Raw genomic sequence first — 13,991 nt, 5'->3', positions numbered from 1 at the left:
TATATTATATGAACCCCACGGTTTGGAAAGACTGGATCAGCTAGCATAGTAGCTAAAACTATTAGGCACCCCTGCATTCATCTTACATAATACTACCTTATATTAAATAAAAAGAGACATGAGCTAAGCAATGCCAGCAAGATTTTTGGCATGCAGGAGGGATCAGTTTTCAAAAAGATGAATCTTTTTCGTGAACTGAAGGAGACCCTTAAAACAATCAACAGGACTGTAAATATATTGTATTCTGTTCTGTCCATTGAAGCAAACTTTCATTCCATTTTGGTCACTTTTATGGAGAAAATAGGGCTAAAGGGTATTCTTTAGTAGAGGCTACTACTAACAGTAGAACACTAAAGAAATTAAAGGCTAGATACAAAGGACAATATCTAGCAAACAGAATATAAGAGGAAGGGGTGTTGGCAGTTATAAATAACCCACTTTCTAATATAGTTTGTTATATAGCTGGATAATAAGAATAATAGAATAAGAGTAGAAAAATAATCTATGAAGACTTATTTTGTTATTAGCTAATAAAACAAATAAGTGGTAGATTCAGAGGTTTTCTTCCCTATCTCTTGCTATCATTTATGTATCTTTTTAATATCCAAATGCAGAAAAAAACATAGATTGCTTTGTTGCCTGTTCTTCATGCTTGGACCTCTCTATTTGCCCAGAATGTTCTGAAGCTAAACAGTGACTGGTTTAATACACTTCTTGTTAGTTTTTCTGAATTTCCCTGAGGTAGTTCCCTCACTAGCAGTTCCCAGTAAAGTTGGAAGGTAAACAAAGTCTGTTTTTCATCCCCCACGGCCTTCCATTTCTACGCTTTCTTCTCTCTTTTATGTGGCCCTTCACTGACTGTTTTGGCCTGTTGCATGTCACTGAGAGACTACTCAATCAAAGCTGACACCAGAACAGCTAGGGATCACAATCTGTCTGACTTCCTGCTTTATTTCAAAACTTCCCTTCTCTGTGTCCCCTTTCAATAGGCTCTGTTCTGTATTAGAGAACTGAAGAACTACACTGAGATCAGAGAGATTTGAGTTTTAACAGTAACTTTCTGGATGTCCAGCTAACATGCCTCAAACAAAATTAACCATCTCTTGCTCTCCTGTTACCCCTGACTTTTTCTCTGAATTTTACTCTGTCCATTAGTAAATCATTCTGCCAGGTATTCTGGCTTTCTCTTATCCACTCTGTCACCATGTCTTAATGATTACTACTGTGTTTTGCATCTGATTCTCCCCCTCGATTCCTACTAACACTTCCATAGTCCAGGCTCTAACCTATATCTGAAACACTACCATCAAACTTTTAGACAGTCCCTCATTCTACTCCTTCATATATATAAATATTTATGCATATGTATATAAAATTTATAAATATATAAATATTATGCATATATATATATATATATTTCCTCTAAATCAGTTTTCTGAAGTAATGTTTTGAAGATTAGAATGATATGTGAAGATTGAAATAAAAATTTCTTAACCTGGTACCCATGATTGCCTTGAACTATTCAGGTAAGAATTATATCTCACTATTCTATATATACCACTATATAATTATCAAGAGTCTATTCAAATTTTCTTTGTCCCATCTCCATTTATCCTCTGTCCACTCATGTATTCATTTGTTTAGTTAATATTTATTTTGTGCTGGTACTAAGTGCTAAAGTTATAAAGTTGAAAACAGCATGGCTTTTGATCTATTTATAATGACATCAAACAATTAAGACTATAAAAACATAAAAATTACATATGATGTGATCACTGGTAGCTTACAGATGCATGAGACTGGGAAGTGTCTGGTAGGAACTGATGCTACTGCTGGGATTTAAAGAATGAATAGGTGTTTGCTAGAAAACAAAAGTAAGGTAGTGACCGTAAATGAATAGGCATGTAAGTAGTACTCTAAAGGAGGAATCTGGAAAACAGAACAGGACTGTAGAAAATACAGTGAAGGGATACAGATTGAGATATAGTGCAGGACAATGGCTACAAAGGATTTGAGGCATGTCAAAATTGGGAGTGTAAAGACAAAAGAGGGAAAGAAAAATCTTGGATCATGAAAGTAGACTCAGGGAACTCAGTGACTCCATCAACCATAATAACATTTGTATCATAGGGGTCCCAGAAGAAGAGATTGAAAAGGGGGCAGAAGGTTTATTTGAGGTAATCGTAGCTGAAAACTTCCTTAATCTGGGGAAGAAAACAGACATCCAAATCCAGGAGGCATAGAGAACTCCCAGCAAAATTAGCATAAGCAGGTCAACATGGAGACATAGTGTAGTTAAATTTGCAAAATATAGAGATAAAGAAAAATCCTAAAAGCAATAAGATTAAAGAAGTCCCTAACTTACAAGGGAAGACCAATAAGGTCAGCAGCAGATCTCTCCACAGAAACTTAGCAGCCAGAAGAGTGGCATGATGTATTCAATGCACTAAATGGAAAAAATCTGCAGCCAAGAATACTCTACCCAGCAAGGCTATCATTCAGAATAGAAGGAGAGATAAAGAGTTTCCCAGACAAACAAAAACTAAAGGAGTTCGAGACCACTGAACCAGCCCCGCAAGAAATATTAAAGGGAATTCTTTGAGTGGGAAAGAAAGACCAAAAGTGATAGACTAGAAAGGAACAGAGAAAATCTCCAGAAACAACCACAAAATAAGTAATGAAATGGCACTAAATTAATATCAGTCAATCATTACTCTGATTGTAAATGGACTAAATGCTCTAATCAAAAGACACAGAGTGTCAGATTGGATAAAAAAAAACAAGACCCATCTATATGTTGTCTACAAGAGACTCATTTTAGACCTAAAGACACCTGCAGATGAAAGTGAGGGGATAGAGAAATATCTCCTATGCAAAAGGATGTCAAAAGAAAGCTGGTACAGCAATTCTTATATCAGACAAACTAGATTTTAAACCAAGGTCTATAACAAGAGATGAAGAAGGGTACTATATCATAATAAAGGGGTCTATCCAACAAGAAGATCTAACAATTATAAATATGTATGCCCCCAACATGGGAGCACCGAAATATATTAAACAATTAATAACAAACATAAAGGAACCTATTGATAATAACGCATTAATAGTAGGGGACTTTAAAACTCCACTTATACCAATGGAGAGATCATCTAAGCACAATGGACAGATCATCTAAGCAGAAAATCAACAAGGAAACAAGGCTGTGAATGACACACTGACAGACTTAACAGATATATTCAGAACATTTCATCCTGAAGCAGCAGAAAATACATTCTTTTCAAGTGTACATGGGACATAGATCACATACTAGGTCCAGAATAGATCATATACTAGGTCACAAATCGAGCTTCAACAGGTACAAAAAGTTTGAGATAATACCATGCATATTTTCTGACCATAAGGCTATGAAAGGTGAAGTCAACCACAAGAAAAAATTTGGAAAGAACACAAATACATGGAGGTTAAAGAACATCCTACTAAAGAATGAACGGGTCAACCAGACATTAAAGAAGAAATAAAGAAATACATGGAAACAAATGAAAACATAAGGGTCTGAAATCTTTGGGATGCAGCAAGTGTTCATAAGAAGGAAGTACCTAGCAATATAGGCCTACTTCAAAGCAAGAAAAATCTCAAATATGCATAACCTTACACCTAAAGGAACTAGAAAAAGAACAAAAAATGAAGCCTAAAGCCAGCAGAAGAAGGGAAATAATAAAGATTAGAAGAGAAATAAGTGATATAAAAACAAACAAACAAAAAACATAGTAGAACAGATCAATGAAATCAGGAGCTGGTTCTTTGAAAAAATTAATAAAATTGATAAACACCTAGTCAGACTTCTCAAAAAGAAAAGAGAAAGGACTCAAGTAAATAAAATTATAAACGAAAGAGGCGAGATCACAGCCAACACCACAGAAATGCAAACAATCATAAGAGAATATTATGAAGAATACATGCCACCAAATTGGACAATCTGGAAGAAATGGATAAATTCCTAGAAACATATATAACCTACCTAAACAGAAACAGAAGAAATAGAAAGTTTGAACAGACCAAAACCAGCTAAGAAATTGAATTAGTCATCAAAATCTCCCAACAAACAAAAGTCTAGGGTCAGATGGCTTCCCAGGGGAATTCTACCAAACATTTAAAGAGGAGTTAATACCTATTCTTCACAAACCATTCCAAAAAAATAGAAAAGGAAGGAAAACTTCCAAACTCATTCTATGAGGCCAGCATACCCTAATTCCAAAACCAAACAGACTCCACTAAAAAAGAGAACTACAGACCAATAACTCTGATGAACATGGACACAAAAATTTTCAACAAAATACTAGCAAATCAAATCCAACCATACATTAAAACAATCATTCACCACGATCAAGTGGGATTTATTCCTGTGTTGCCAGGGTGGTTCAATATTTGCAAATCAATCAACGTGATATACCACATTAATAAAAATAAAAGAAAGGATAAGAACCATATGATCCTCTCAATAGATGCAGACAAAGCTTTTGACAAAGTACAACATCCATTCTTCATAAAAACCCTCAACAAACTAGGGATAGAGGGACCATACATCAATGTAATAAAGGACATATATGAAAAACCCACAGATAATACCATCTTAATGGGGAAAAACTGAGAGCTTTTCCTCTACTATCAGGAACAACAGAGATGTCCACTCTCACCACTGTTATTTAACATAGTACTGGAAGTCCTAGTCTCAGCAATCAGACAAAAAAAGAAAAAAAAGAACAAAAAAAAAAGGCATCCAAATTGGCAAGAAAGAAGTCACACTTTCACTATTTTCAGATGACGTGATAGTTTATGTAGAAAACCTGAAAGACTCCACCAAAAAATTGCTAGAATTGATACACAAGTTCAGCAAAATTGCAGGAAACAAAATCAACATGCAGAAATATGTTGCATTTTGATACACCAATAATGAAGCAACAGAAAGAGAAATGAAGAAATCGATCCTATTTACAAAGTACCAAAATCCATAAGAGACCTAACCAAAGAGGTAAGAGACCTGTACTCTAAAAGCTATAGAACACTTACAAAAGAAATTGAAGATGATACAAAGAAATGGAAAAACATTCCATGCTCATGGATTGGAAGAACAAATGTTAAAAAGCCTATACTACTCAAAGCAATATACACATTTAATGCAATCCCTATCAAAATACCACCAGCAATTTTCACAGAGCTAGAACAAACAATCCTAAAATTTGTATGGAACCACAAAAGACCCAAATAGCCAAAACAATCTTGAAAAAGAAAAGCAAAGCTGGAGGCATCACAATTCTGGACTTCCAGCTATATTACAATGCAATAGTGGTCAAGAGAGTATGGTACTGGCATAAAAACAGATACATAGATCAATGGAACAAAGTAGAAAACTCAGATATGGACCCACAACTACATGGTCAACTAACCCTTCAACAAATGGTGCTGGGAAAATGGACAGAAACATGCAGAAGAATGAAACTGGACCACTTTCTTATACCATACACAAAAATAAATTCAAAATGCATGAAAGACCTAAATGTGAGACAAGAAACCATCAAAATCCTAGAGGAGAAACCTCCACATGCAGCAACCTCTTTGACATCAGCCATAGCAACTTCTTACTGGACATGTCTCTGGAGGCAAGGGAAACGAAAAGCAAAAATGAACTATTGGGACTTCATCAAGATAAAAATCTTCTGCACAGTGAAGGAAATAATCAACAAAACTAAAAGGCAACCTACAAAATGGGAGAAGATATTTGCAAATGACATATCTGATAAAGGGTTAGTATATAAAATCTATAAAGAACTTATAAAAATTCAACACCCAAAAAACAAATAATCCAGTTAAAAAATGGACAGAAGACATGAAGAGACATTTTTCCAAAAAAGACCTCCAGATGGCTAACAGACACATGGGAGGATGCTCAACATCACTCATCATCAGGGAAATACAAATCAAAACTACAATGAGATACCACCTCACACCTGTCAGAATGGCTAAATATAACTACACAGAAAACAACAGATGTTGACCAGGATGCAGAGAGAGGGGAACTCTCTTACAGTGTTGATGGGAATGCAAACTGGGATAGCCACTCCAGAAAACAGTATGGAGGTTCCTCAAAAAGTTAAAAATAGAACTATCCTATAACCCAGCAATTGCACTACTAGGTATTTACCCAACAGATACAAAAATACTGATTCAAAGGGATACATGTACCTTGATGTTTATAGCAGCATTATCAACAATAGCCAAATTATGGAAAGAGCCCAAATGTCCACCAACTGATGAATGAATAAAGTAGTTGTGGTATATGTAAACAATGGAGTATTACTCAGCCATAAAAAAGAATGAAATTTTGCCATTTGCAAGGACATGGATGGAACTAGAGAATATTATGCTGAGCAAAATAAGTCAGTCAGAGAAAGACAAATGTCCTATGATTTCACTCATATATGGAATTTAAGAAATGTAACAGATGAACAAAGGGGAAAGAAAAGAGAGAGAGAGGTAAACCATAAAACAAACTTCTAACTATAGAGAACAAACTGAGGGTGCTGGAGAGGAGGTGGGCAGAGGGATGGGTTAAATGGATGATGTGGATTAAGGAGGGCATTTGCTGTGATGAGCAACTGGTGTTATATTGATGAATCACTAACTCCTACACCTGAAGCTAATATTACGCTGAATGTTAACCAACTGAAATTTAAATAAAAAGTTGGAAGAAAAAAAAAGTTGGAAGAAAAGAAACGGGGAGTGTGAAGATTAGTCTGAGAGACCTGGGAGTTATTAAAGAATTGTAATCATAGCATTAAACTAACATGCTCACATTTGTTTTTAAAAAAGATATTTCTTACAGCAGCTTGGAGGGCAGTTTGGAGTGAACAGAAAGGAATATTATTTTGGAAATCACAGAAATACTGGCAATGAAGAATGGTGGCATATTCTTAGGCAGTGTCAGATGGCAGAATCAGATAAACATCAAGATGAACGAGCTGGATTCTATAAAGCTTCTTTACTGACTGGATAGGGTAGGAGTGGACTAGTGCATCTTCCTCAAGACGAAGTGATCAAATTTCTTTCCTCTGAATGTACTCTCTGTCCTTTCTGTTTAGCTCCCTCCTCCTCCACTCTAAAGTCACATAGAGCAATGGTTCTCCAAGTGTAGTCCTCAGATGAGCAGCGTTAGCGTCACCAGGGAATTTGTTCTAAATGCAGTGTTGGGCATCTCCCCACAACTACTGGATGAGAAACTTCAGAGCAGGGTCTAGTGATCTGTGTTCTAAGTCCTTCTGGTGATTTTGATGCACACAAGTTTGAGAATCACTGTCCTTGGGCATCTGAGCTTTTAGGGCTATTCACTGAATTCTGAGTGTCACTTACCACTTGCAACCTTGCATTGATAATTTCCTCCTGATGTAGGTATCTTATTGCTCTCTTGGAGTAGTAAACTCTTTGAATGTCAGGACTCTGTCTTAAGCACTTTTATATTTTCACCAGGAAGCCCAGCACTGCATACACTGAGGCTTCTCAAAAGCTGTGCCAAATGCACCCCCCACGGCCAGCCACAGTAAAACCATTTCCTTCTTATTCATCCAAGGACTTTTCTGCTTACCCAGATCTTCATGCCTGATAACATACATTCCTGTTTTTTCTGAAGCCACTTTCCTGGTCCTTATTACTCATCTTGATGCTCTTTCCTATCTTGTACTCCTGCACTTACACCAAGATAGTTTATTTCCAGTTCAACATTTTTGAACAGACAGAATTCTGCCTTTACTTACAGAAATAATAGTTTGATTTTAGATAACTTGTACATAATGAAATCCTTTAAATCCACACTTTTAAGTCAGTATATAAGTTGAAACTTAGATACAAAGTTTAAGGCACAACAATCCCTTATTGTTAGGGCAAGTGGAATGTCAGTTTTGTTCTTATAGAAGGTTCTGCACTTTATGGAACCAAAATAGAAATGTAGAGGAGATAAAACCCTACAAGCGCTCAACTGGCATTTCTACTCTTTCTCCAGAATACACGTAGAAGTTTTAGGTTATTCTACTATATATGGCAATATTATAAGAAGTTTTGATTCATTTTTTAAAATAATGAAATTCTTTCTTGCATTTCTCCAAAAATAGTATCTCTAGTTCTATGTGTATGTAGTAATAATGATTACATAGCAATAATAACAATAGTACTTAATAACAAGAATTTAATGAGCAATATAGGATGTTATTTTAGATTTGTGGTTTCACTTAATCTCCATAACAACACTGAGTTATTTCTTTCCATTTCAAGATAAGAAAACTAAGACCTAAAGCAGTTAGCTACTCTTCCAGAAAGACACAGAAATTGACTGTGCTGGGCCTGGACTACCAGCCTGTTTGCTCTGAATCTTGGCACCTATCTTATAGGAAAGAGAATAGCATTGCAGAAAAGGATTCTAACCCAGTCTCTATAGCTAATTTAGGGCAAGTCTCTGGGCCTCACTTTACTGCTAAGTAAAATAATGGAGTTAGATCAGATGATCAAGAAGTTTCCTTTTTAGTCTAATATCCTATGTTTCAAATCTATGAAATAAAGTTAACCTAAATGTCTTGGAATACAACATCCTATTTAAACTTATGCAATTGATCTCATTGTTAATATAATTTTTTTCATTAAAATGGAAATCCCATATCTAGAAGACCAGTCATAAGCCTCTATTCATCTGTCCTTCATTCAGTAAGTAATCAGATGGCATTTTGAACTCCTACAAAATTCATAGCTTATGTGCCAGGCTGAGGACTACCAGAAGGGATCGAACTAAGTTAGAGATCTTGTCTTTAAGGAACTTAGCATCTAGCAGAATACAGAAGTGATGTTCAGAAATGACAAAGTAGAAAGGGAAAGGTATCAGAAGAGAGGGTAAGCATTTATTCTATAGGTCTTCCAAGGAGAAAGAGATTATTTGAGTACTGCAGAATAGGAAAGGGGGGTTGAAAGTATAATCCAAAGAGCATGTGGATTAGGACTTGAAAGATTAATAGCATTTGGATACTCTAAGACATTAAAATTGCATAATTGTATATTGAGTTACTTACAGTAAATATCAAAGATTGCTTGTTCAGACTGAAGTGTTTTCTGGCCAGATGGTCCATAATACGTCACAGAGCAGGTGAATGGCATTTGTATGTCAGTCTTGGTTGCCTTGTACTCCAGGGATGAAGTCATGGTATAGAGCTGAGTTACCGGGTCCATTTGCTTTTTAAAAATTAAGACCACCACTGAAGAAAATAAGAACACTAATGATAGCATTTTCATTGGAAAATCACAGTCCTTAGTTAAATGTCACAACACCTTGAGAAGTGGTTTTGTCCTTCTTACTGTATTTAACAAGAGGGAAAACTGACATGTACTGAGGTAGAATGTCTTTTCAAAACCATGGAATCAGAGACACGGAAATAGAATCCTGGAATCCTATCTCCCACTCACTTTAATTAACTTCTAGAACATGCCATATACAGAAATAAATTTTCTCTGCTCTTGATTCTTCTGCGTAAGGACTAAAATGATGTTTTAAAAAATCACTTAATGACTTAATGGTTACTTAAAGGAACAAAGCATAGAGCCGTAGATCAAAAAGGGCAATGCATTTAGATTCAGGGCAGTCTAAGGAATTCCTAGACAAGAGAAAGTCAAAATAGGTCATCTGAATTTATTGCCCACTTCTTACCCACCTCCTTCAAGGGGTTGCAGCACTTTTCCACTCCTGTACCATGTGATGTTGCCATCTGGATAACTGTCTTTTGAAATGCAGTCTCCCAACTGCAAAATGAAGAGGAAACGTTGCTACCTTGGTTCCACCAGTGGTTGTCAATTTGAAAGCTTTGGACTCCTCAGGGGGTGCAGCACTTCCAAAGGTTTCCTGACCCATTCATTATCCAGGCACTGACTGGGGACTGAATGCATGCTCTCTTGCATTAAAGACAATGCTTTGTACTTAAAATTATAGTCTTGCCCATTTAAAACTATGCAAAAGATGCTGCCACTATTAATAAAATCACATTTGTCTAAAAGCATTACCAAATTCACTTTGACATTATTCATTTTTAGCATTAACTAAATAACATAACTACATTAACATTGACTATTCCCATCGTTCATAGATCTCAGCATGCAAGAATCATTAACGGTGTGAAAGTGGGGCTGCCTCTCTGGTTTCATACTATATAAAGTTCAGATACATATACTTACCAAATCTATAATTCCCACCACTTTTCTTCAAATGTGTTATAACTTTAATATTTAGCATTTATCAAATAATATCATGAAGTAAAATTTAATCTGATTCAAAGAACTTTTAACTTGTTTGTATTTTTTTCTTCACAAAGAGAAATTTAGGTATTTTACTTAGTGAAAATAAGATTATTAGTCAGCTGATTGTGCCCACATATAACCTCCAGCTTTGTTCCCTCTTGATACAACCTCTCTTCACACCTCTTAATGGGATTGTTCAAATTTGATCTTCTCACATCTTTACTTCAACTTTTCAATAATTTAATCTGCGTACAGAATAAAGTCCAAACTCCCTCCATGACATAAGGCTTGTCATAATACAGCTTCTCTTTACTTCTCCAGATTTATCCTTTACTGGATTCTCTTGCCTACCATCTTACCACACAAAGTTCCAGCAATGCAAATAAGGTGATGTTTCCTAAAAATGCTATTCTTGTTTACATCACATTATTTCATGTTGTTGTAAAGCCTTTCTACCCTTGGTTTGGAGAAAATCAACTCATCTTTCATGACTCGATTTAATATTCAGTGCATCCAAATAAGAAAGACTTATGCCTCCCCCCCAACCCTCTTCTCCTTCCGGAAATGACTATATCTTCCTCTGTGTTCCCACTCTAACTCGGGCAGACTTTCTGATTGGCACCTGCAACACTGTCAGCTCCACAAGAACAAAGTCTATCTTATTTGTCCTGCCATCTGAAGCCAGGAGAAGACATTTAACATTAGGCTAAGTGAAGGCAATGAATCAAACGCAAGTTCTTACCTTTTTTAGCTGCTCTGTTTCGAGAAAAGGTGCTTTGCTCACAATTTCAGGTTTGGATGGTTGCTCTAAAGTCAAGCAGAGAAAGGTTTTAATACACATGAAAGAACAAAAGGACATTTGAGATTTGGATTATAGAAAAATAATTCACTTAGTCAAAGCAAAAAACCAAGCAACAAAATAAAGAACACATTCCCATATAATCTGCAATTAAGAAATCTGGTTAACCCACTCCCTGTAAGTATTTGCTTTTTTACATTAAATACTATTTTAAATGCTTATTACTCTTTTGAAGAAAATATTGGTAATGTCTTGTGAATGCTTCATAAGCAGTAAATATGGATTTGATAGTAAAACAGAGGTTAATACACTAAACATGAATATTATTGCCAATAGATTATCATGTGTACTTTCTACTTACTTATAACTTCCAGCTACTTAGATGAAGATCTGAATCCAGAAAGGATATTTATTAAAAATGCAGATTTCTAAGGCTCCCCTGGACAGAATTAGAATCTCTAGGGACAGTCCTATAAATCTACTTTTTAAAACAAGCTCTCTACAAGATTTTCAGGCACAATGAAGTTCATGAATTATGGTTCTAAAATCATGGTAACTAAAAGGAGTTAAGGGATTTAGAAGTTCAAGTTTTCTGTGTATCTCAAACCTTATCTTTAAAGTGAAATCACATTATGAAATTATAAATCTAGGGAAATCCTTTAAATTTGGAACTGAGATAATGGACAACAGCATTTCAAATATAGGAAGTTCTATAAGCATCCATTCTCAGAGAACCTTCAGGAAGAACTGGTTAAAAATCACAGCAACAAGATATTATTCAAACTTATTTTAATTTATTTACTCTTCACTGTTCGTTATCTACGTATCACTGAAGGATATTTTACTTTTTAATTAGCTCTAATGATTAGTCTCCAGAAAATGGATATTGCCTCTTTGTCATTGATTTTTGTGAATCTCATGGAGCAAAACTATTCTATTCTCATATAAACAAAGACAACCAGTTATTCTTTCATTCAAAGTCTCATTGTATACCATCTCCAATACCTTTAATTTCTATAACCAAACTAGACTGAGTTGGCTTTTATATAACTATTACTCAATTTGGAATTCCACTATCAGACATGTTGCCTACCCACACCATTACAGAAAATAAGGATGAAGACAGAGTCTTTGGAACAGCAAAATGGCTATCACCAAGACTGTATGCAAAAAATATGTAAACTTCTTCATGTTACTATTGAGAGTTAATTTCCTTTTTGCAATTGTTTTATATTAGAAATTGGAACAATGAATAATAATAGTAAATCTTCCTATGTGTTCAACTTATGCACTTTAATTATAGGAGGGCCTACTTACTATTAATTCTAGAAACATAATTCTAATTCAATTTTCACAAGATGGATTATTTCCAAATATACAGATTGGAAACAAAACACAAGAAAGATAGAAAAATAGAAAAAAGAAATACAGAAGAATAGAGAAGTATAACAGAGACAATTACATTAACACAAACAAGAAGTGACACCTGATTTCCTGACTGTTAGAAATGTGACCAAAAAATTATTAAAAACTGACCAAAAAGTCAAAATAAACAGCAATTTGTAGGAAACATATGGTAGCGGGTTAAAGCCTTCCACATATCAGTAAGCACTGGTGTTATCACGATTTTAATGTAATGCCATTAATGTTCACAATTACAACTCCGAATTACTACTAAAACATTAAATTCTGTTCTGAATTTATGTTTTAAGACAAATGTCTAAAACATTTGAGAGAGGGATGTATCCAAAATATTTAAACAAAATGAAAATTCTTGGTGCTTAAGTAAGTAAGTCAAAGTTCTCTGGGAACTAAAATCAAGTATTTCATGATACCTTTCTGAAAGCATAAGAGAGGTAAGATATTAAATTAATTTATGTGGTCAATCAAGAGTCAAAACTAACAAGAGAAAAAGAATAAATGGGTTTTTGTTTCCCCTTCAGTAGTATCTATGCCTGGAATATAAAAAGAGATTTAAAAAATCATCTGAAAAAACTGAGGTTCCTTTTTTTTTTTTAATTGAGTCTTTTAATATGAAATGTAGGTGGGCAGTGTTGCTAAGCTGCAATGCATTCTAGTTCACCAAAATTATATATCAGAACAGCTGGGCACATACTTCCTCTTAGGCAGAATATATATATTCCTCTGCTTTGTATACCTTCTGATGTTTTATCAGTGTACATAAGATCATAAATACTTGGTATGTTACAAATGTTGGTCCTTTACACATGGCCATGTATATGTTCCTTCCATAAATATTTTTGAAAATTTATACTGATTTCAATAAAATGAAACTGTGGACAATTCAGGAAAACTGGTGAAAGAATCCTTAAAGTTTAGGCCTCTTTACACTGTAACTCATCTTTTTATTTGGAAGAGAGCCACAGTCGGTATTGTGGAAGTAATACCTACTGCAATTCTTTGAGTTCTTTTCTCCCAAACTTTTGTTTCAAGCCCATGAGATATTTTGTATGTAATTTTCTCTTATATTAGTTTGCAACAATCAATGGGTATTAGTTGGAGGACCATAAAAGAGGACACGTACTATTTGAGCAAAATTGCATATTGATTCCAAAGTGTTTAAAAAAAAAAAAACTTTACATGAATTATGCCTTAATATAATTCAGGGATTCATAACCAAGTATAGAATTGAAAGGCAAAGTCAGCACAAATTTATTTGCATTATTAAAATGATTTTGTCAAGGGTATCTATCATAGCCAGTTGAGGATGAGGTGACGAAGGCAAAACTGCTCTCTACCACCCACAACGTACAGTGTTATTACCAGAAACCACAAACAGGAGAGCTCAGTTTGATAGGGGAGGAAGGCAATAAAAGAGGTGCACCGGTTACACTGACTCATGAAAGCTCCT

At 34.9% G+C, this 13,991-nt stretch overlaps 1 protein-coding gene across 2 annotated transcripts in view; it reads right to left on the bottom strand.

The window, feature by feature from the left end:
• ALCAM (activated leukocyte cell adhesion molecule) overlaps nt 1-13,991 on the bottom strand; it is a 201,796-nt gene that overhangs the window by 34,006 nt on the left and 153,799 nt on the right. For both annotated transcript variants that reach the window (XM_073892835.1, XM_073892840.1), the window contains exons 4-6: nt 11,063-11,127; nt 9,741-9,828; nt 9,105-9,287 (exon numbers count right to left, since the gene is read on the bottom strand). In XM_073892835.1, coding sequence (XP_073748936.1) covers nt 9,105-9,287; nt 9,741-9,828; nt 11,063-11,127 — 336 coding nt within the window. The remainder of the gene's footprint in view (nt 1-9,104; nt 9,288-9,740; nt 9,829-11,062; nt 11,128-13,991) is intronic.

This window comes from Callorhinus ursinus, unplaced genomic scaffold, assembly GCF_003265705.2.
Source record: "Callorhinus ursinus isolate GAN/ISIS: 27379988/994484 unplaced genomic scaffold, GSC_fseal_2.0 scaffold1, whole genome shotgun sequence".
NCBI classification, from domain to species: domain Eukaryota; kingdom Metazoa; phylum Chordata; class Mammalia; order Carnivora; family Otariidae; genus Callorhinus; species Callorhinus ursinus.
This window is presented reverse-complemented; position numbering and strand designations above follow the sequence as displayed.